Source organism: Juglans regia, chromosome 14 (genome assembly GCF_001411555.2).
Source record: "Juglans regia cultivar Chandler chromosome 14, Walnut 2.0, whole genome shotgun sequence".
In the NCBI taxonomy this organism is placed as follows: domain Eukaryota; kingdom Viridiplantae; phylum Streptophyta; class Magnoliopsida; order Fagales; family Juglandaceae; genus Juglans; species Juglans regia.
In genome coordinates, this window is record NC_049914.1 from 6,711,935 (window position 1) to 6,733,728 (window position 21,794).

The following is a 21,794-nucleotide window of genomic DNA, read 5'->3' on the forward strand; positions in this document are numbered from 1 at the left end:
CCATATATACAAGTTAACATAATTCCCATTTCCACTGAAATACCCACAACGTAATTATCTTTGAAGCGCTTGTGAGGTAGGAAAAGAACAAAAACATATATACAGAATATCAATGCATACGAACATTCATGCCTAGCTAGCTAGAGTACGAACTCTAAGGTCAGGGATCAAGCTAAATATCTAGCCAGGCCTCGATGCGCGTCAGCTCGTAATCACCTTTTTGTTTTCTATAAATTCTGTTGGTCAAGGCTGGCTGAGCCTGTAATTTGTCTCTGAAAGAGTGAAATTCCTCCGTTTGTTTGGCTGTTTTGAGCCAAGGAAACTTCTTATACGCGCGCGGGCCCTTGCTCGATCGCTAGTCGCTTTATACCACATGAGGCTAGCTAGCCAGCGAGCTGCTTTCTACGTCTCGATGGTAATTTGCCATACCTCTGTCAGTAGACCAGCAGGCTCGCTCAGAGCTTGGTTCAGTTGCTTTCACCATGAGCTCTTGTACATATATGCTGCTGATCATCTGCAATATTCTCCATTCATATAGCTATATACTTCTTCAATGATAATGGCAAAGATAACGTCATTAAGTACTTCTCATGATCAAAACCAGATTTCCTTAATTCGTTGCTATCTTTTGAATTTATACTCAAAATCCCATTTTTGCAAGATTGTCTGATGATTAATATTACTATTTTAAATTTTTGCAGGGGTTAAAAAACATAGCCAACTATATATGTTTGTTTTTTTTTTTTTCTTGGCTATATATGTTTGTTTACATGCATGAGCTCTCTTTTTGTAGAGCCATATATATATACACGTACATGGCCTGCATTTTCTGGTACGTACTACGTACTTGCTCATAAAGTGTTCCATCATTAACTCAAGACTATTTTTTTCCTTTTTTTTTTTGTTTGCATTGCAATAATGAGAAATACTTACTATTCACTTTACATCTTATACCTATATGTTTTTCGTAAAGTGCAGGGTACTTTTTAATGGAACGTGGGATGTGGCCGAGTGGTAAATAGTCATTGATCAGAAGAATCTTTGCAATAATAAGAGGGTGTCGATGGAAAGTGATTGTCAATCTCACGTAGCTTTGGCTCGGAGGCCGTGGTGTCTTATCATGTCAGAGGAAGATGTCGCGGTGAAGCATTGAGGTGCATGAGCGGCGGGAAAATGACGAAATTGTAGCCACTGCTCACAGCTGCGAAGGATGACGTACGAACCCCAGGTTGTCGATATTATCTTTTGTAAATGGATAAGCGCACATTCTGAGTATTTTTTATAAATTATTTTATTACAAAATATCATAATTACTTTATCAAACAATTCCATTAATTAAGGACATCCTTTATTCCTTGCTAAAAGAATGTTTTACTGTCATTTTTCTTACCGTCGGTACAAAAAATTTGATTTTTAGGAATTTGAGATTTTTTTAAGATCAAATTTTTTTCAAGTGGTTTTTAGAGATGGAATTTGTACGGTAATATTTACTTAGGGACAAAATCATTCGTTCGTTCCAACAATTTACTATATATATATATATATATGTGTGTGTGTTTGAACTATGGTAGTAATTAAAAATTTAAACGCATAATGATCATTAATTGGAACGTTGGATATGATCTCGTTTGAATGGTATCAAATTATTAGAACGGTATCAAAACTATTCGAACGCGGTAACGAGTCTTTTCGAATAGTAACAAATATGATTGAATGGAAATAAATTCGTTTGAACAATATGAAATCTGTTTGAACGGTATCTATTCGAATTGAGAAGATATTTCATTCAAACGTAAATCTAAATCAAATATTGTTCAGTGTTGAAGGAAGAAAATGAAATTGTATTGTGTGATATCTCATATTTACATGCATTTTTCATTAAGTAATTATTACATTTCTTATGATTATGGATTTTCTTGTTTTAAATTTTAGATGATTTACGTGATATTATTTTATGACTTTTAATTATGAAATTTAAATTCAATGTGTTTTATTGTTATTAATTTTTGTTCATTATATAAAATGATCTTTATTTCAAATTAATTTATTGTTGGATTTTATTATTATTTTATTTAAGTTTTTCACTGCGTTTAAATTATTTTATTTAATTTGTTATTTTGAAATCTTTTTCGTTTGATCATTTTTTTAACTCAATATGTAAGAATTGGACCTCATTTCTTTTTCCACTTTTTCTTTTTCCTTTTTTCTTTTTCTCCTATTTTTCTTTTTCTTCTTCTTTCTCTTTCTTCCTTCTTTTTTTTTCCTTGCTTCTCTTCCAGCCCGTGCGAACTCCCTCCCTCTCCTTTCTTTCTGGGCGTCTCTTTCCCCCAGCCCGCCGCCGTGCGCCACCATCCAGCGACACCACCCAACCCACGGCCTTCCCCACCCTCCGGTGTCCACACCGACCCCAGCCACCACCCCACACGCTCCCTCTTTCTCTCTCTTAGCCGTGTAGAACCCATTCGGGTTGTGTAACTTATGTGTCGACCAATGGCGCCGCCACCACCACCACCACCACCACCACCACAGTTTCCCCTCCGGCCGACCATCATCCCCCACCAAGCTCGGCCTCTAACTTGCTGTCGTTTGCTCCCACGAAGCTCACCAAGCCCCACGGTTTTCTCTCGTTTCCACCGCCGTCCGCCTTTGCCTAGCCACCGCACCACCACTATTAGCTTCCCCTCTCCTTGGCGAGTCTCCCCTGGCCTCCCCACCCCCAACGGTGGCTCCACCTTCCCTCACTCTCCCACGGCCTATTTTACTCAAGCCGGCCGATCTCCACTGTGCGCCGCCACCCACGGCCAATGACCACCACCACTAGTTTCACCAACACCTCTAAGCCATTCTTTAGTAATCTCAAGTCTTCGTTTGTCCCCGTTTAAAAGTGAGTTTTTGAGACCCACGGCCTAGTGCATTTTGTACTGTTCAGTTGTTGTGTCGCCGCTTCTAGCACCTCCGTAACCTTTCAAAAATTTTATTATAACACCGTAAGTATTTTTCTAAAGAACTTTCATGATTTAAATGTATTTTTTTGCACCAACTCATTTTTATGTCAACTGGTTTGGTTATACCAGACTAAGTCCGATGAGTAAGGGGGTCGGCTGGATTGATTGATAGACTTGTTTATGTGATTGGTTTATGTTAGGATTTGTTGGCTGTTTCGGGTTTAAATATTAGTGTTTTAAAATTTGACGTTGATTATGGTAGATATTGATGAATTTAGAAAGGCATGATATTTAGAGTTGAGAGAATTTTAAGTTTTTTTTTAGGAATTAAAATAGGTACTTCAGGTGTAATATGAGATTTATCTGGTCACTGGAGATTTATTTAAGTGACATGAATTTTTTTATAGGTGACGATTGAAAATTGTTCAGTACTGTTGTGAAGAATTTTCTGAATAAGCTAAGAGACCCAAGTAAGTGGGGTTTCTATCAATGTTTTTAATTTCGTACCGTACCGGCCGGTACGGTCGAAATTTTTCGTTTCGGCCGTCCGACCGGTACAGGTACTATATATGTTCCGTACCGGCCAAAATACCGGCCGTACCGGACGGTACCGGCCGATATTTCGGCCTGTGTTTTTTTTTTTTTTTTTTTCATTTTTTCAAACTAAGTTCATTTTTTGACCTCCAATTTAGACTAGACTATTTATAATTTATATGTATGTATGTATTTATATATAATTTATTCATATATAAACTATTATTTTAGAATATAATTGTTATATATATTTATATATATAATTTATTCATATATCGACTATCCCGAAACGGTACCGGTATCGAAATATTTCGTTCCAGTGTCTTGACCGGTACGCCATCTGGTACGGTATTCAAAACATTAGTTTCTATGCTAGATTTGCATAAAAAAAATGAACTGAGGTTGATTTGTAAAAAAAAAAATGTGCATGTTCTTTTAAAAAGAAAATGTGAAAAACAACCTCAGTATATGTTTTGCGTTCACTCATGAGATATGTATGAAGGAGAAAGGAAATGTTTTTGACATGAATAGTGTAGACATGAGCAATATTCGATATGTTTCTGAAATATGCAAAATAGCAAATATGATATCATTGAGATTTTTATGCATGTAATATGAAATAATTTGGATCCGTTTTTTATCAAATGGAAATGATATGAATATGTTTCGCACGTGTTTTGATATGATATAGATATGATAAAACTTTGGCATACTTATCTGTTCTGAATCTGATTCTGAATATGGTTCTGATATGATAATACTGGTACACGTGATATGGTTGACACCAACATGATATGATATGATATGAGTGCACCCACTTTGGAAACAAATTGGTCTTTTTACGTGTTCTTTCCTGTGTGTACACTCGGGGCTCTGAGATTGAAAAATGGGAAGTTCACCATATGATACTGCCTGTTTTGGCCACCGGGGATAGCACAACCCTACCTCAAGAGTTAAACATGATATATGATATGATATGATAAGATGAGAATGTTCAATTATGTTATGCCAAAGCGGTTTTTGAATATGAAAATGGTTTTTGAATATGAAAAGATTGAAAAATCGCTCTGATCTTTCTGATAACACATTTCGAGATGTGCATATGAAAACGAAATGTTTTATTTCTACATACCAAACTTTCTAAAAATGGCTCATGTTTACATACTAGTATATATTTTCTGCTTACTGAGTTGTGGATGACTTACCCCTTATCTTCATATATTTTCAAATGACATTGATTACCCAGCTGGGGGTCGGGATTAGAAATTAGAGCTTGACTAGATATGGATAGAAGCTCGAGTACCATTGTTAATAAAATGGTATAACTTGAGTATTTGAAGTACTTTGTGTTGTTTGGACCTATTGAGATCTAAAAATGTATCGTTTTATTTCGTTGAAATTATTGGAAAATTGTGGACCCATTTGGTTTATGTTATTTTATAATGATGACTTATGGAATTTGTATTATGGTTATTTGGAAAATATGAGATTGTGTGCTATTTATGAAGTCCTTGGAGTTTTAAATGCTTGTAGAGATAGGTTTGTAAGTGATAGGTAGTAATTCTCCGACCCTTCCGAGTACGAGGCGTTACATGTATACACATTGTTCATAGAAATGCTAGAGAGGAAGATAATTTATGTAAACCTCATTCATGATATTTTCTATTCATGCTTTCTGTACAAGCAGAGTCTGCTATTTATAGGTACATGTATAACAGACAATCTATATATTAACCATTCACAATATAACACTTGTCTACTATTCTGTTATTAGTGCCTAGCTATTTACAGAGTCTGTTATTGGAGAATATTCTTTAACTGAGGTGTGTTCCGCGCTGTGAGTGTTGTTGCATTGGTGCACATGAGTTGGTTGCCTTAATACCCTCCCACGAATCAAGCGGTACTGAATTGAGAGTGAGGTTTGATCGAAGTTGTAAGAATTTGGCTGAGGACAATGGTTTTGTAAGAATGTCCGCTAGTTAATCCTTGCTAGAAATGAATGAGACTTGAAGGGACTTAGCTACAACTCGGCCTGTTACAAAATAATAGTCAAGTTCAACATGTTTTGTCCGAGAGTGTAGAACTGGGTTTATAGACAAGTAGGTGACACCAAGGTTATCACACCATAGTGTAGGAGGTTGTGCCATGAAAATACCAAGTTCTTGCAACAGATATTGAATCCAAAGTAGTTTACAAGCTATATTGGCTAGGGATTTGTACTCGGCTTCAGTAGAAGACCAAGCAATGGCTGGCTGTTTTTTTGAACCTTTGGCAACTAGATGAGTTCCAAAAAATACACAAAAACCCCTATCGACTTGCGATCACCAGGGCATCATGCGCAATCAGCGTCAAAAAATGCAGATAAATGCATAGATAAGGATGGAGAAAGAACCAAGAGACCTAATATTATTTAGATAATGTAAGATACGTTTGACAGCTTGCCAGTGGGGCTGCCGAGGACAGTGCAAGAATTGACACACTTTGTTTACTGCAAAGGAGATGTCGGGAGTATAAAGGCCAAGTATTAGAGGCTGCTTACTATACTTATATACATTTGGGGATCCTCAAAAGAACACCCATCAAGGGCAGTTAATTTCACTGATGACATAGGGGTGGAAACAGATTTTGAGGTGCATGTTTGTGCGCACAAGCAAATTAGTGATGTATTTGGTTTGAGTTAAAAATAAACCAAAGGAGTCTCAGGTAACTTCAATTCCTAAGAAGTAATATAACACCCCTAAATCTTTGACTGAAAAGAAAATACTCAAAGAAGCAATAAAAGCAGTGATCAAAGTAGAATTGGACCCTATGACAATTATGTCGTCTACATAAATTAAAATAAAGATGCAATCAAAATTATTTCGAAAAGTGAAGAAGGAACTGTCTGACCGTGAAACATTAAACCCAAGAGAAATCAATCGATCACTAAGTTTGGCAAACCAGGCCCTAGGGGCCCTTTTTAAACCATAAATAGATTTGTGTAACTTATATACATAGGATGGATGATCTGGATTCACGAAACCTGGGGGCTGCCTCATATAGACTATTTCTTCGAGTTCTTCATGTAAGAACGCATTTTGGATGTCCAATTGATGGAGAGGCCAGTTTGAGGTGACGACTAAGGAGACGATGAGGCGAATGGTAATGGGCTTCACAACTGGACTAAAGGTTTTGAAGAAGTCCAAGCCAAGTTGCTGATGGAACCCATTGGCCACAAGACGAGCCTTGCGGCATTCGAGGGACCCATTAGCACGACGTTTCGTTTTGAGAATCCATTTGGATCCAAAAATATTGAACTAAGATGAGGGGGAACAAGATCCCATGTATGGTTCTGGAGTAGGGCCTGGAACTCAATGCTCATGGTTGTGCGCCACTCAGGGTGTTTGGAGGCTTCAATGAAGGAGAATGGTTCCTCAAGAAAGAATTGAGTGGAAGAGAGGTGGTTGTCTATAGTAGTGGTTAGAAACAGAGAGGGTTTGGACGACAATCATGGAATGGTGCCGTCGGTATGACGTCGAAGGCAGAGAATGTTGGAGCAAGATCTTGTTGTCATGGGATGAGTGGGTAAGGAAGAAAAAGTCTATGAAGGGAGAGGTTGAACGGTGGAGTTGGAAGGTTGCATTGTTGAGGATGAGGATCAAAGAGTGGGAGAGTCTGTAGAATTTGAAGCCCTAGGAGAGACACTAGGAGAAGAAGATATGGATTGGACTGGGCCAGGAGAGTGAGATGGGTTGGAAATGGGATCAGTTTGAGACAAGATGGCTATGGATGGTTTGGACACAAGCGAGAGTGGAATGGGCCCAAATGAGATGCGAGTTGGAGGTGTTGAAATAGGAGAGGGAATGGTTGTGGGCTGAAACTGAAAATGATCTTCATCAAAGATCACATCACGCGAGATGTAGGTTTTGCCAGAAGAGAGATGCAAGCAAATGTAGGCTTTGTGATCTGGGCTGTAGCCCATGAACACACATGGCTGGGAGCGGTAGTCTAACTTGTGTTTGTTGTATGGTCTTAAGTTGGGCCAGCATGTGGACCTGAAGACTCTAAAAAAGACATAATCAGGTATTTGGCCCATTAATGTCTCAAATGGAGATTTATTTGATAGTATGGGAGTTGGCATGCGATTGATTAAATACATCATCGTTTGAAAAGCCTCAACCCAACATTTTTTGGGCATGTGGGCATGAGACAAAAGGGTGAGACCAGTTTCCACTATGTGATGGTGACGATGTTCAACACTCACATTTTGTTGATAGGAGTGAGGACTCTTGATGCAGTGTTGAATTCCAAAGTTCTAGAAAATGGGACGAAGAGTGTGAAATTCCCCTCCTCAATCGGATTGGACCGACACAATATTGGTAGAGAATGTATTAGTGACAAAGAAAATGCAAGAATAAGGGAGGTAATATTAGACTTGGTTTGCATTGTGAACAACCATATATATTTCAAAAAATAATCAATAACAGACAGATAATAACGACAATCACTAGTGGATAGGTTTGGGGCCGGACTCCATACATCTAAAAAAAGCAAGTTAAAAGGCTTTGTGGACCGAAAGGGGGAAAGGGGAAGAGGGTGGTTATGGGCCTTGGCCTGTGGATAGGAGACACACAGAGTGAGCCCAGTTCGTGTGGTTGGAAGCTTGAATTACTGAAGAGTCTGAGTTGTTATTCTAGGAGATGGGTGGCCCAATCGAAGATGCCAGAGGTGCGGTGATTTTCGAGTGCCAATAAGAGCAAGTGGTGGAGAGGTTGAGGGAGATGATGTTGCAGCAGTGGTGGCAAGGAGGACATAAAGTCTTTTCTCAACGGTTCCCTAAAGAAGCATTACATGGGATCAAGAATCCTTCACAAGGAAAAACGTAGAGAGAAACTCAAAAAATACATGATTGTCAAGACAAAATTGTCTAACTGATATCAAATTACGGGAAATTAAAGGAACATGTAAGAGATTATGTAAGAGAAAGTTGCTAGAAGGAGAAGAGAGTTGAGCCGAGCCAAAATACTAGATTGGTAGATTGCTGACATCGCCTATACTAACTTGATCGGATCCCTGGTATGATGCAAAGTCGAGGTTGAGATTCGAGTATTGTGGGGTGAAATGGTGGGTAGCAGCTACATCTGGGAACCCGGCCAAGGTGGGATTATATGGTGGAGGTGGTAGAGAAGTAAAATTGGTCATGAGTAAGGGAGGTGGGGGAGTTTGATAGGAGTGGTCAAACTGATAGTAACACGAGAGTGTTGAATGTCCTGGTTTTTGGCACACTTGATAGGTAGATCTGGTATATGGTTTGTTGGTAAAGTAATTGGAGGAGGGACTTGCTCCTCGAGGACTAAAGTAGGCGCATGTGCCATAGCCATGGCCACAACGACCGCCGCAAGAGGAAGTGTGATGACCACCACGATTAGAGGAACCAGAATGGATGGGTTCAAAAATAGCGTTTTGAGCCGTAAGAGAGGTACCCGAGAATAAGCATTGGGTTTGGTGAGAAAGTCTTGACTCATGATTGAGTAAATAGGTGAAGATTTCATGGGGGGAAAGGGGATTGAGACGAGTGGTTAATTAGGTCACCAAGGACTCATAGTCTATGCCCAGTCCAGCAAGTAAGTAGATAGAAAACTCAAGATCGGAAAGGGGGTGGCCGGTAGCACCTAAAGTTGATGCTAGTGTTTTGGCTTTATTGTAATACTCAGAAATAGATTCCAAGCCCTTCTTGAGAGTAGCCAGTTGATACTGGGTATGCATAACAAGCACAGACGACCGAGCAGTGAACAAATTTTGTAAAGTTGTCCAGACCTCGTGTGAGGTTTTGCAGTCTAACACTTGGGTTAAGACACAATCGGAAAGAGAAGAGTTAATGGCTGAAATAATCAGCTGATCCTATAAGGACCCTCGTGTATAGGCTGGGTTGGGACTGTCATCAAGGGTGGGTTCAGGTGGTAGGTTGGAACCATCGACAAATCTGTAGAGCTGATATCCTTTGACTATTTGTGCCTGTCATAAAAGAAAATTTTCAAGGGCCAGTGAGTTTAATAGAAACGAGGTGTGAGGCCACTGTGATGATGGAGGTGTTTATAGATGGAGGGGTTGATTTATATGAGGAATCCATAGGAAGAAGACGTGGGTCATTCAGGCTTTGGATACCATGTTGAAGTAAGAAAATGAAATTGTATACACACTGTTCGTAGAATGCTAGCTAGAGAGGAAGTCAAGTTATGTAACCCTCATTCACGATTTCTATTCATGCTTTCTGTACAAGCAGAGTCTACTATTTATAGGTACATGTCTACTATTCACAATATAACACCTGTCTACTATTCTGTTATTGGTGCATAGCCATTACATCTTTAGCTTTTTGTAATATATATCTAAGAAAATTAAGTTGTTAGTATTATTATTCTTTAACAGATTATCCTCGTGATCAGATGTAATTAAAACCAAACAAATATTTTAATTTTATTCATTCTTTAGAATTCATATTTTTTAATAAATCACAATGCAATTAAATCAAGAACTGAGTTTAGTTTTTAACTTTTAATACAAAGATAAAAGCAGAAAATATAGTGTCTCATGATTCCGTTGTCGTCCAGCGGTTAGGATATCTGGCTTTCACCCAGGAGACCCGGGTTCGATTCCCGGCAACGGAAAGCATTTTTTTCACGCCTTTTTAACTTTTTATCAAGGCGACAGTCTCATTCTTTGTCTTTGTGAATTGCGACAGCCACGCTCAGCGCCTTAACAAATTCATGTCGCCATTACAACCTGCTTCTAGAAAAATTTCTCCTCTTCTAAACCTTTTCAGCGGCACGACTTTGATCTAATTCCCAACCCCGAGTCGTCCCCCCCTTCCCTGATTCCCTACGCCAAAGCACAGCTCTCTCTCTCTCACATTTACCTTAGAGGCACTTCACTCTCCGCTCTTCAATAATTTCCTGGTGGGCTCTCTCTCTCTCTCTCTCGCAGACACAAAACACCGACTTTTCTGGATCTGCAAATTGATGCTGTAGTGTTTTCGTCAGTATCAATGTTACATATCAACGCGTAAATATCATTGGGGTTCATTAAAGATTATTTACTAGGCTACCGATTTCCCTTTTCTAAGTTGATCATCGTCTACCTTTATTGCTACGGCTTTCCTTTCAGTTAATTTTCCCAGTTTTGTTTTTCTTTTATTTTATTTTTTGGTGAAAGTTCATAGACTTCGCTTTCCTGCAATAATTCCATGCATTAGAGCACCACTGGGTCTTTGATTTTGCCTCTGACCAATTATTTCTTCAATAATCAATGGGTTTTCCCCCTGTTGGAAGCAAAAAGGTCGTGTGCTCCTTGTAGAATTATTGCTTTTGATTACCACATGCATCGGTTGGCGTCTGATACGAAACATTGCTAAACGTTATAGTTCCCGGTGAAGCCAGATGAGCTTATACTCATATAGTGATTGTTGTGTAATTGACTTGAAATGTATGTGTGCAACTTCTGGATAGGATTTCAAAATAAGGAGATCTAATACCAAACCTACGTTTGAAGGAGCCGGAGCGCCCACAAATTCAATAAAAATAATATGTATCAATTTTTTTTTTAACTATAAGCACTATGGATCGTGAAAACTATTGAAAGGATGTATGCATCTTAATCATGATCTCTATGATCAAATGCCTACTTCATGAGATTCTGAATCGGTCAAATGATTCATTTTCCCCATATAAGACAGCGGCATACTTGATAGTTGAATTGGAAATCTGAGAGCAATTTCACTCCTTTCAAAGACAGCAGCACTAACTGGCACATGTTTTTGGTGTTGCTTAAATTTTTTTTGGTTCTAGCAGAATTGATAATATTCTTTTAGTTAACTAGCATCTCACAATGGCAGCACATCGGGGTAGAGTTAGATTTGAGATTAGCTTTTCCCTTCTTTCTTTCTGCATCTCTCTTTTATACTTCCCTTGTACTATGGCTATGCTCATACCTTCATTTTGCTTGCTTTTATCATAATAATTGTGATCATTGGTTTTATCTTCATCATCTGCTAGTTGCGACAGAATATAGTGTTTCTGCCTTTATCTGAAATTTTAGGTTAGCAGGCATCACATTGGACCTAGCAACTCTGCTCTTACGACTCATGTCAGTGCCTAACGAGGACAAAATGGCTTCTCATGCTCAGGTATTCCTTTCATGCATTGAAAAACATACTATTTTGTGGCTTAACTGTTGAACAATGGAAGATGCTATGAGAACGTCCAGGATTTTAGTTTTGAATTGGTTGGATTCTCTTGCATTGCAAGGAATTCCTTGGGAACTTACCATTAAGGCAATCCATTACAACAAGATTGAAGGCCTCAAGTTTCCTGAGCTAATACACAGTCTTAGGCTGAAATCAGGTCTAAAAAAGGGTGTGTTCTGGATTGTGTTGTTAAGAGCCTCCCTTTCTACTCTTGTGAAAGATGCCTGCAAAGAACTAAACATTTTCTTTTTTCATTCCTGTTTATCGTCCCTTTTTTGTGTGTTTTTGCATCTGTGTTTACGAGTTGTTTCACTTAATTTTCGTTTCCCTTCTTTTGTTGTGATATTTCGGTTCTCAACTGAATTAGATATATCAGATATGAGGCGCGGTAGCAGCTGTCATTATCTTTTGTTGGTTTAACTGCCCAACGAAAGATGGCCCTAAATACTGCAGATTGGTTTCATATATTGACCAGAAGTAAAGATAGTTCAGACTCTTTCCTTATGTCTCATTATAATAAAAATTTAGAAACTTGTTAGTATGTGTAGAAAGTTTTCTGTGTGGAATTAGTCATATTTCTTTGGTTTTGCTCGCAGCTTTCATCTCATTTTTTTGGGGATCTCCTTGATTCCATTATTGTTGATGTGGCATCTGAGTGTCATCGAATAGCAAGGTTGGGCCTTGATCGTAATTTGGAAGAAGAGGAAGAAGAACTGAAGCTTTCAGCACAAGCTCGGGAAAGGGTAGCTGATCCTAATAACAGTGGTGAAGCTAATAGCAAGTATGTGGTTGACATATTTGGACAAACTCATCCTCCTATAGCCAGTGATATATTTGAGTGCATGAATTGTCATCGTCCTATCATGGCTGGGAGATTTGCTCCTCATTTGGAGAAGTGCATGGGAAAGGTGATCGTTTGTTCCCTTGAATTGTTAGTTAGTACTCCATTGATTAAAAATTGGAAATTATATATACACATTTCTGATGGTTTTCATAGATTACAATGCACAATGATAGACATTGTGATTCAGTTCACTCTTGAAATATTATCATGAAAAAAAACCATTTTGTTATGGGGCATTTGGAGTGAGCTTTATTTAACGTTGAGAAATATTTGATTTACAAACAGAAAAACAAAAAATTATTTTACAAAATGACGGGGTTTAATGTACTTTCTTTTTTATAATTTTCTTTGTGTAACTAAAAATTTTCTTTAACGTTTCACTTTTGTACTCCATCCACTATAGGGTAGAAAGGCTCGACTCAAGGGAACAAGAAGTAGCACAGCCGCACAGAACCGGCATTCACGAGGAAGCCCTGTTTCTACATACCCTCCTTATCCAAATTCCACCAGCACAAACCAGTTATCAAACGGAACATCCGGTGTTGCAGGTGAGGAGTACTCAAATGGCACATTTCCAGAGTCATGAAACAGATGAGCTTGTCAGGCTAACTTCAGGATACAGGCGAATGACCAAAATACCATATACTGGGTAGGGAAATATGTTCTTGATTTTCATATGGTGGAAATTCATGGCTGAATACATTACATGATTTTCTCAGTTCAAGTTCTTTAGATGTTTGGACAAAACAATTGTGAAAATGAAGCCACAAGATCTATGACGAACTTCAAAGATATTTCCTTTTATCATCTCATCTCTATATTGCTGGAGCCAAGTTTCTTCAGGACTCCAACACCAATCATTTCATTCCGCAGTCGCTCAACGTTATCCCATCTCTCAGATTCAGCATAAATGTTCGATAACAAAACATAATCTCCATCAGTAAGAGCTTCCAACTTGGCAAGCTCTTGGAAAGATTCCTCGGCCAAATCTGCATTCCTGTGAACCCTACACGCACCCAACAATGTCCTCCACAACACAGCGGTCGAGGGCAAAGACATTGTTTTGATCACCTGGCAAGCATCATATAGCAATCCCCATCTACTAAGAAGATCGACCATGCAACCATAATGCTTTATATCAGGCATGATCTTGTACTCATTCATCATGCGCTTGAAGTATTGACGCCCTTCTCCCACCAAACCCTGATGGCTACAAGCAATTAGGACACCAATGAAAGTTACCCGATTAGGCCTGATCTCGTCTAGCCTTAACTCCATGTCTGCAAACAATTCTAAAGCTTCCTCACAATGACCATGGACGGCCAAACCCATAATCATTGCATTCCAACAACTAATCGGTTTCATTTTCAGCTCATTGAATACTTTCCATGCCAGACTCAAATTCCCAGATTTAGCATACATATCTACAAGTGCATTACCCAAGTACCCTTCAATGTTGTATCTCTTCTCTTTCAAGGACTCGTGGATCTTCCTACCCATCTCCAATGCACCCATCTTGGCACAAGCACCCAGAACGGATATAAGCGTTACTTCTGTTGCCTCCACCTCAGCAGTTTGCATTTCACAGAAGAGTGTCAATGCTCCAGCATAATCCTTAACCTGAACATGACAAGCAATCATGGAATTCCAAGAGACCGCATCCCTTTCAGGCATCTCTTGAAACAACTTTCTAGCAGCTTCAATGTCACTGGACCTAACATGCCTTGCGATTAAGGTGTTCCAGGAAGCCACATTTTTCTGAGGCATCAACTCGAGTAGAGCATTCGCCGCTTCGAAATCATTAATTTGATCATAGGCCGTTAGCATGATATTCCACGATGCGACACTTTTTTCAGTCATTTTATCGAACGCTAGACGAGCGAGGCGTACAAACCCACACTGAGAATACATAAAAACAAGCGAGGTCTGAATACAACCATCACGATCAAACCCCAACTTCAAAAACCGGCAATGAATCTCAGCTCCCTTACGAGCAATACCAAAGCGATCGCATGATCCACCTTCTTCCACGGACCTCGAAGCTCTAGCACACGCCTTTAGTACAAAGGTATAAGTAAAATGATCAGATTCACCATTCGTGCGTAGCATATGGTTGTAAATGTGAATAGCTTTAATGGGAAAAACGCTTTTAGCGTAAGCTCTAATCATTGTATTACAAATAAAAGAGTTGTCCTTCGTAGTTTCTTCGAACATGGCTTGCGCATGCGCGAGGCTTCCTAGTGGCGACAGGGCCGAGAAAGCGATGAGATTTGCGAGCGCATAGGGGTGGGTGTAGAGGCCGGCTTTGGTGATAAAAGCTTGGGCTTGTTCTAGTTCTTCCATGGAAGAAAGTTGCCGAAGCTTGGGGATTACTTGAGAAAGTGTGGCTCTCAGCATCATCCATTGCCAGTGTTACGGCAGCAAATTATGGGACGATTCACGAAGCATTCGTAATGGCTTGTGTACCAAATTACCACCAACATCCTTTGATCATGTCCTAGTCGGGAGGGAGCAAGGTTTTTCTTGGTAGCTTTGCTACACCTTATAGTAATGTTAAAAAGAAGTCATTATAGCAATACATATTTTACACTCATTGTATAGCTGCTTCTAGTTGATTATTATCAACACTCATTTAGGAATATGTGTGGTCTAGATGATGCCACATTATGTATGCAAAATGGATGCTCTCAATAGTAACTTCTATCTATATTTATTCTTAAATTTAATTAAATTATTCTACTCATTATCCATTTGGCACACATTTGATAAGAGAAAAAAAAAAAGTATAATTTGTGGTGTGGATATGATGAATAAAATTTTTCTTTTCTTGAGAGCACAAAGTATCTCGTCTCAAAATTTCTTATAATTTCATTCTCAAATATCATTCAAATATAAATACTTTTTAATTTCAAATTTCATTTAATTATTATAATTTTTTAAATTTTCAAACAAAACACACAAAATATTTCAAATTTTCAAATAAAAATAATATTATAATAATATTTTTATTCAATTTTTTATCTCTCATTTCTTAAAATCTAATAAAACATCTTAACTCAAATATTTCATTACTATTCCTAAATCATTTAATTACTATTTACATATTTTTCATTTTATCTCATTATCCAAAAATTTTAGTTAATTTTTGCGCTAAATCGACCCAAAAGGCAATGAAATTCAGAACTGAAAGAAAACCTCTAAATAAGTCGTTTCCAGCTTGAAGTTTTCAAGGTATTGCCTAAATTAATATGAACATCATTTTACTTGATTTGTTTTTATAGATGAAATGAGATAAAATAAATTAATATTAAAATTAACAAATTAAATAAAATATTATTATAATATATATTTTTAATATTATTTTTATTTTGATATTTAAAAAAATTATAATGATGAGATGAGAAATTTAAAAAAAAAATAAAGAATGTGCTTGTTTACGATTAGAAGGGAGAAAATCCCCAAAACAACAGATTTTCCGTTGCCGGGACTTGAACCCGGGTCTTTCGGGTGAGAGCCGAATATCCTGACCAACTAGACTACAACGGATTGATGCTTAAGATTGATTACAATTGATAATAATATCAAAGCTAGATTTGGACTCAGAAGGATTATAGAATGGAATGTGTCGTGCCGTCAATGCAAAAGGCTTTCTGGGGAGTAATTTTGGGCAAAGTCTCCAAGCGAAGCAGGCAGGAAATTTATCACTACTCACAATGGGAAATGCGCAAAAGAAGTCTAAAACGATATAGTATGCGCATACTTTCTAAACCATAAAAAAAGAGAGAGCAAGCTCCTGCATTTAGCCTCATTCATATAGGCTGGATACACTTGCCCAGTCTCTCTGGTATAGGCAAGGGCTCCAACCGAGTTTGAAAGGCTTTTCCACATAAAACTGAAACAGAGGCAAAGTTTTCAAAGGAAAAGCACATTATGAAGTCAGTATATGATGTCTGGCAATTTCTAGCCATCTCACAGACTGATCATAAAGTCAAATGTATACACGATCCCACAAACTACAACAGAGCTGATGTGGTTCCGGTATGAAAGCAAAAGAGAAGGCAATCAGAAAAGCATGTCAACCTTTCAATATATACAAGCCATATCTATAGCTACCAAAGTTGTTCAACCATAAATGGGTCCAGTTTCTATGCAGAATAGCTTTCCAACATTCAAAAAAACGATGATATGGGCTTCCCATTCCCAGCACGTCTTATATACTGCGATACCAATTTGTACAGAACCATGTAATGGATGGAACTTCTGGCTAGTCAAACACTTCCCAGTCCTGAGTTATTTTGGTGGAAGATTGCACTGGAGTTGGGGCATGCAGGCTTCCCATGCCTGAATCAAACGTCTCCAATTTGTAGTTACTGATGCCGCATCTGTACTTTTGCAGAAGGGATTAGATTTTTGTGCCTTAAGATTGTCGAGTGTGTCCACGAAGCTCTGGACTCGACGAACCTGTGCAATCAATTCTCAATGTGAAGTTCCCATCCTCAAATTTAGCAAATAAGATGGCAATCAAACATATAGTATGTTATATGTAATCTTCTTTCTCTTTTTCATCCTAAGAAATCATTCACAGCAAAACTTAAAAATGATTGTTACAAACCACTGAGGAATTACTGTGATACTTATGAAGCAAACAATATTTAAAGGTAACGATGTTGTATAAAAGGTCAAAATTAGTGGTCCATTACATGTCTTTTACTATGAAAGCACGGAAGCTCAAGCTTTTTTTTTTTTTTATCAATAAAAGTGTATAAAACCACATTTGATCGGGAAGCTCAGACTTAAAATCCTTTTAAAAAAAGAAAAAACATCATTTGCTTTACGCATACAAGATGTCAGGATAGATTTTCTGGCCAATCTCTTGCTCATGTTCTGTTTTTAACACAGAGTCATAACAACTACAGTACCATCTAAGTTGGGGTCGGCTTGAGCAAGAAGTCATAAGAATTTTCTTCTAAAGAATCCAAATAAAAGAAAGAATCCAATATTCATCTGATGCCCAACAATACCTAATGATAGCGATCCGTTCAATCGAGCCAGAAGTTAAAACACCATTAGTTTTTCAATTGTTCCAAATAGGTACTTTCCAGTTTCAAATGTTTCTATATCTGAATTGTGGTAAAAGTGGTGCGCATCAATTTAGATTTCCAGAACACAGAGCATTTCATAGAATATTCTGAATTGTGAATTGCTGAATTGGTGAGCAACCACCAAACATAAAAATATGGCAATGGATCAACCTCCAAAGATATGTTAAATATGGAACAAAAAATATGGTAAATATGGAACAAAAAAGTGCAAAGATATGGAGTTCATAAGATAACCGCATGATCCACGCTTGAGCCACTTTTCCCAAACGTCTGTGAGAAGTCATGCCCAAACACAAACTCAAGCATGAATGCTCACAACTTAATGAGACAACATGTCAGACCTTGGCTACAGTAAAAATTGTGATTTTGATTCATGAGGCATACCCCATGACATTGGCTCAAGCGACAGTTGCGTAATCATTTCCCTAGACATTGGCTCGAGTGAATGTGGTTAATTTCAAATTTAAAAGAATTCTGAGTCTTGATTTAAACTTTATTTTAGCCCACCTATAAGTTCTTTTAATTGTTGTTTGATTAAGATGTTGCTAAAGTTTTAGTTTGGCGGATGATTTTGTTCATAAATGATGCTATAGAAGGGGCCAGAGTTTCAAAACTACTAGTGTAAAGATTGAGTGGATCACTCATGAAGTTTCTAGCCAGAGTTCGTGTCTACTAAGGGCAGGTTTGGAGAGTGAAATGAGAATTTTGTGTTTTGTTTTGAAGTTTAAAATATTATGTTTTAATATTATTATTGTTTTGAGATTTGAAAAATGTGTATTGGATTTGAAAAAGTTGAATTGTTTATTATATTTTGTATAGAGATTTGAAAAATGTATAATGATGAGATTAGATGAGATGAGAATTTTGTGTTTTGTTTTGGTTATCAAACCTCCCCTAAAGGTTTTATAAGTCTCCAAATGGTTTGTAATAAAATCTTCTGTAGCGGAAATTTTGGGCAGTGTTTGACCACTCGGTGTGGTTTTTGTTTTAAAGAGCTTTTCAAAAGATTTTTGTTTTGTTTTCAAAAGTCTTGTGTTTTTTATTTTTATTGCTTTTAGTATATATTTTTTTATGTCGGGGAACCTCTCCAAGGCAGAACCCTTCGGACCCACCCCTGCAAAGTAAATCCCGATCCCTTGTACCGCACTCTCGGAAGTTTCCCTACATATAACTGGTTAAATCGCTGGTTTTTCACCAGGAGGTGTGGCGCCAAAGGATTATTTGCACCCATGAGGCGTTGAACCTTAGACCGTGAAGGGAGTGATACCCCAAGACCAAGGCCTTCCCCACTTGGGACAACCCCTTGGAGTTTATTGCTTTTAGTATGTTGACTGTGGTTGGTTGAAAAATGTTCTTAGAATTTTTAATTTAGTTATAAATAGCATGAAACACTTGTTCACCCTCTTAAGAGTATTGTCCGATCGAATTGGGATATTCAGATAGTGTGAATAAATAGGAAAAATAAAAGTATACAAAACAACAATAATCACATACCTCAAACCACCTCTGCACTTTTGCTTCTCCATCAGCCTCAATAGAATCCAATTTAAGCAACTGCACCATGAGCAACTCCGTCAATACAACGAATTCTTTATCCGTGATCTTGGTGCCTCTGCGAACAGTTGCCTCCAAAGCCATAATCTTAGCACGCATTTAAAAATACGGAATGAGCTATTAGGATGCTTAGGATATTTGAGTTTTTAGATATTAGATGCCAACCTTCGCAGAGAGCCCATCGACCTCTGTTCTCACTTTGGCAACAGCGTCACAGGCCGTTAGTACACATTGATTTCTCTACATCTCCTCAAGCTTCCTCTCTTTGCTAGCCGGATCCTACAACAGTACAACTTTGGAGATATCTTTTACACCTGTCATGTCCAAGCATTCCTCATCCTCCTTTTCTTTCCCTCTAAACAACAATCTTTGCTCCTTAGGGCTCTAGACCAGTTTCATGGGAAAGAACCATTTTCAAATCCCCTTTCAGTGAACCACAAAATAGCAATTGAGCATCAAGTTCAGAATTGACATTATAAGTCCAAGAAACCAAGTAATGAAGCAAAATTTTAACAGCCTCGTGAATACCAAATAATGAGTTCTAGAGAGAGAGGAAATATGAACAATAAATAAAGCCAACAGAAACGTGATTAGTATAGACAAGAAGGGAAACTCTTAAGAGTCAATTGCCTATTGAATTAAAAAGGTCAATGCTAAACATTGGAGAAAGATCAACTTCAAAATTGCCTCTAAACTTTCTCAAAATTATTAAGCTATATTTTGTTCGTAACATCTACAATATAAAAACTTACTAAAATGCAGGACAAAATTATGAAAGTGGCTTTTATGGCAATGACCCACTTACACTTTTCTATCGAACAAAGACTCAAAAGGTGAAAATGATAAACACCAAACTATGAAATGGGCAAGAAACTCTTCACCAAATTAACAGTGTAAATTTATAAGAACTCAGAAAGTTTTCAGTTTTATGATTAACAAAAGTGGACCGCGCAGGGACTATGACATCATGGTAATAAGAATCATGGGAGACCTTGATCTTGATCGTAGCCCCAGAAGAGGCATCCCCAAAATCTCTCTTTTGAACAAACATGTCACCGAGCCTGAGCTCCCAACCTATCTCTCTATTAGAGCCATCATTTATTATACCCTTTGAAGTCGAGCTTTTCATAGTCACCAAATTAGATGAAAGTCATGGAATATAGAGGGAAAGGGGATGGGGCTGGCAGAGAGGCTAGAGCAAGTGAATAGAGCATGCAAAAGTAAAGGAACTAGGAAGGATGGGGATCTCCCAACATTTGAGGGGTTCTGATTTTTTTTTTTTTTTTTATAAAAATTTTTTATTCATCATCCCTACACATCATGTATTATATTTTTTTATTTTTTTATTTTATCAAATGTGTGGTGAATGATCATTCTCAGAAACTATGTTCCTGGTTTGATCGCTCCCACTGATCAAGTCATTATCAAGAAACTTTGCATTTCTTGATTCCACAATCCTAGAACTGTGAGATGGACAATAAAATCTATAACCTTTAGACCTTTCAGCATATCCAATGAAATACCCACTAATGGTCCTTGGGTCTAGTTTCTTCTCTTGTGGATTATAAATTCTCACCTTAGACGGGCATCCCCAAACGCGCATATGTCGCAAACTCGATTTCCAACATTTCCATAATTCAAATGGCGTTTTAGAAACAGCCTTAGTTGGAACTCGGTTTAATATATACACTGTCGTCTTAAGTGTTTCAGCCCACAATGATTTAGGAAGATTGGAGCTGCTAAGCATACTCCGCACCATGTCCAATAATGTTCGGTTTCTTCTTTCTGCTACACCATTCTGGTCCGGTGAACCAGGCATGGTGTATTGGGCAACAATCCCATGCTCTTGAAGAAACTTTGCAAATGGCCCAGTGCTTGTCCATTCTCAGTGTATCTACCATAATATTCTCCACCTCTATCTGATCTCACGATCTTAATTTGTTTACCGTATTGTTTCTCTACTTCAGCCTTAAAGATTTTAAAGAGATGAAGCATTTCTGACCATATGAGTCCATGTCTGGACTACATATATCAGTATGTATGATCTCTAATATATCTGAACTCCTATTGGCACCTTTCTTTGACTTGTTGGTCTGCTTTCCCTTTATGCAGTCCACACAAGTCTCAAAATCAGTAAAATCCAGAGTATTAAGTACCCCTTCATTTACTAATATTTTAATCCTATCTATGGAGATATGGCCTAATCTCCGGTGCCATAATTTAGAGGAATCCTCATTAATAACACATCTTTTAGTGCCAGTGTGAACATGCATTGAATCATAAGTGGTATTGTTTTGTAAATTAATGCAGTAAAGACCATCAGACAAAGTACCATTCCCAACACAATCAGATTTATAAAATAAACTGAATGATGAATTTGAAAAATTAAAGGAATATTCAAAAGGTACTAGTCTTGAAACTGAAATCAAGTTTCTAGAAAAACTTGGAACATAAAAGGTATTTTCCAACTTTAAAACAAAACCACTAGATAAAATTAAATAGCAAGTTCCAACAGCTTCCACATGCGAGCCCATCTTGTTTCCTGATAAGATGATTCGCTCACTTCCCACTGGCTTCCTTAGGTTTTGCAAACC

General features: G+C 37.8%; 2 protein-coding genes, 2 non-coding genes and 1 pseudogene across 7 annotated transcripts; 2 read left to right on the plus strand and 3 right to left on the minus strand.

Annotated features, from left to right (window-relative positions):
• Nucleotides 1-10,054: 10,054 nt before the first annotated feature.
• TRNAE-UUC lies at nucleotides 10,055-10,126 on the plus strand. Its single transcript has one exon. It is a non-coding gene; the product is annotated as a tRNA-Glu (tRNA).
• A 60-nt stretch (nucleotides 10,127-10,186) lies between these two features.
• LOC108996971 (SAGA-associated factor 11-like) lies at nucleotides 10,187-13,351 on the plus strand. 4 transcript variants are annotated; one of them, XM_018973033.2, is made up of 4 exons: nucleotides 10,187-10,414; nucleotides 11,561-11,640; nucleotides 12,297-12,608; nucleotides 12,948-13,351. In XM_018973033.2, exons 2-4 carry the CDS (start codon nucleotides 11,599-11,601, stop codon nucleotides 13,128-13,130), a joined length of 537 nt encoding a protein of 178 aa, XP_018828578.1. In that variant the 5' UTR covers nucleotides 10,187-10,414; nucleotides 11,561-11,598; the 3' UTR covers nucleotides 13,131-13,351. The 4 variants fall into 4 exon arrangements, with proteins under 4 accessions (XP_018828578.1, XP_018828580.1, XP_035541288.1 ...); XM_018973035.2 differs by having other exon boundaries at nucleotides 10,216-10,414; nucleotides 11,553-11,640; XM_035685395.1 differs by lacking the exon at nucleotides 10,187-10,414 and adding an exon at nucleotides 10,475-10,493.
• Nucleotides 13,093-15,221, minus strand: LOC108996970 (pentatricopeptide repeat-containing protein At3g29230-like). The gene has a single exon (XM_018973032.2). It carries the CDS (start codon nucleotides 14,942-14,944, stop codon nucleotides 13,349-13,351), a length of 1,596 nt encoding a protein of 531 aa, XP_018828577.1. The 5' UTR covers nucleotides 14,945-15,221; the 3' UTR covers nucleotides 13,093-13,348.
• Nucleotides 15,222-16,017: 796 nt separating this feature from the next.
• On the minus strand, nucleotides 16,018-16,090 carry TRNAE-CUC. Its single transcript has one exon. It is a non-coding gene; the product is annotated as a tRNA-Glu (tRNA).
• A 718-nt stretch (nucleotides 16,091-16,808) lies between these two features.
• On the minus strand, nucleotides 16,809-20,329 carry LOC108996912 (annotated as a pseudogene).
• Nucleotides 20,330-21,794: the final 1,465 nt, after the last annotated feature.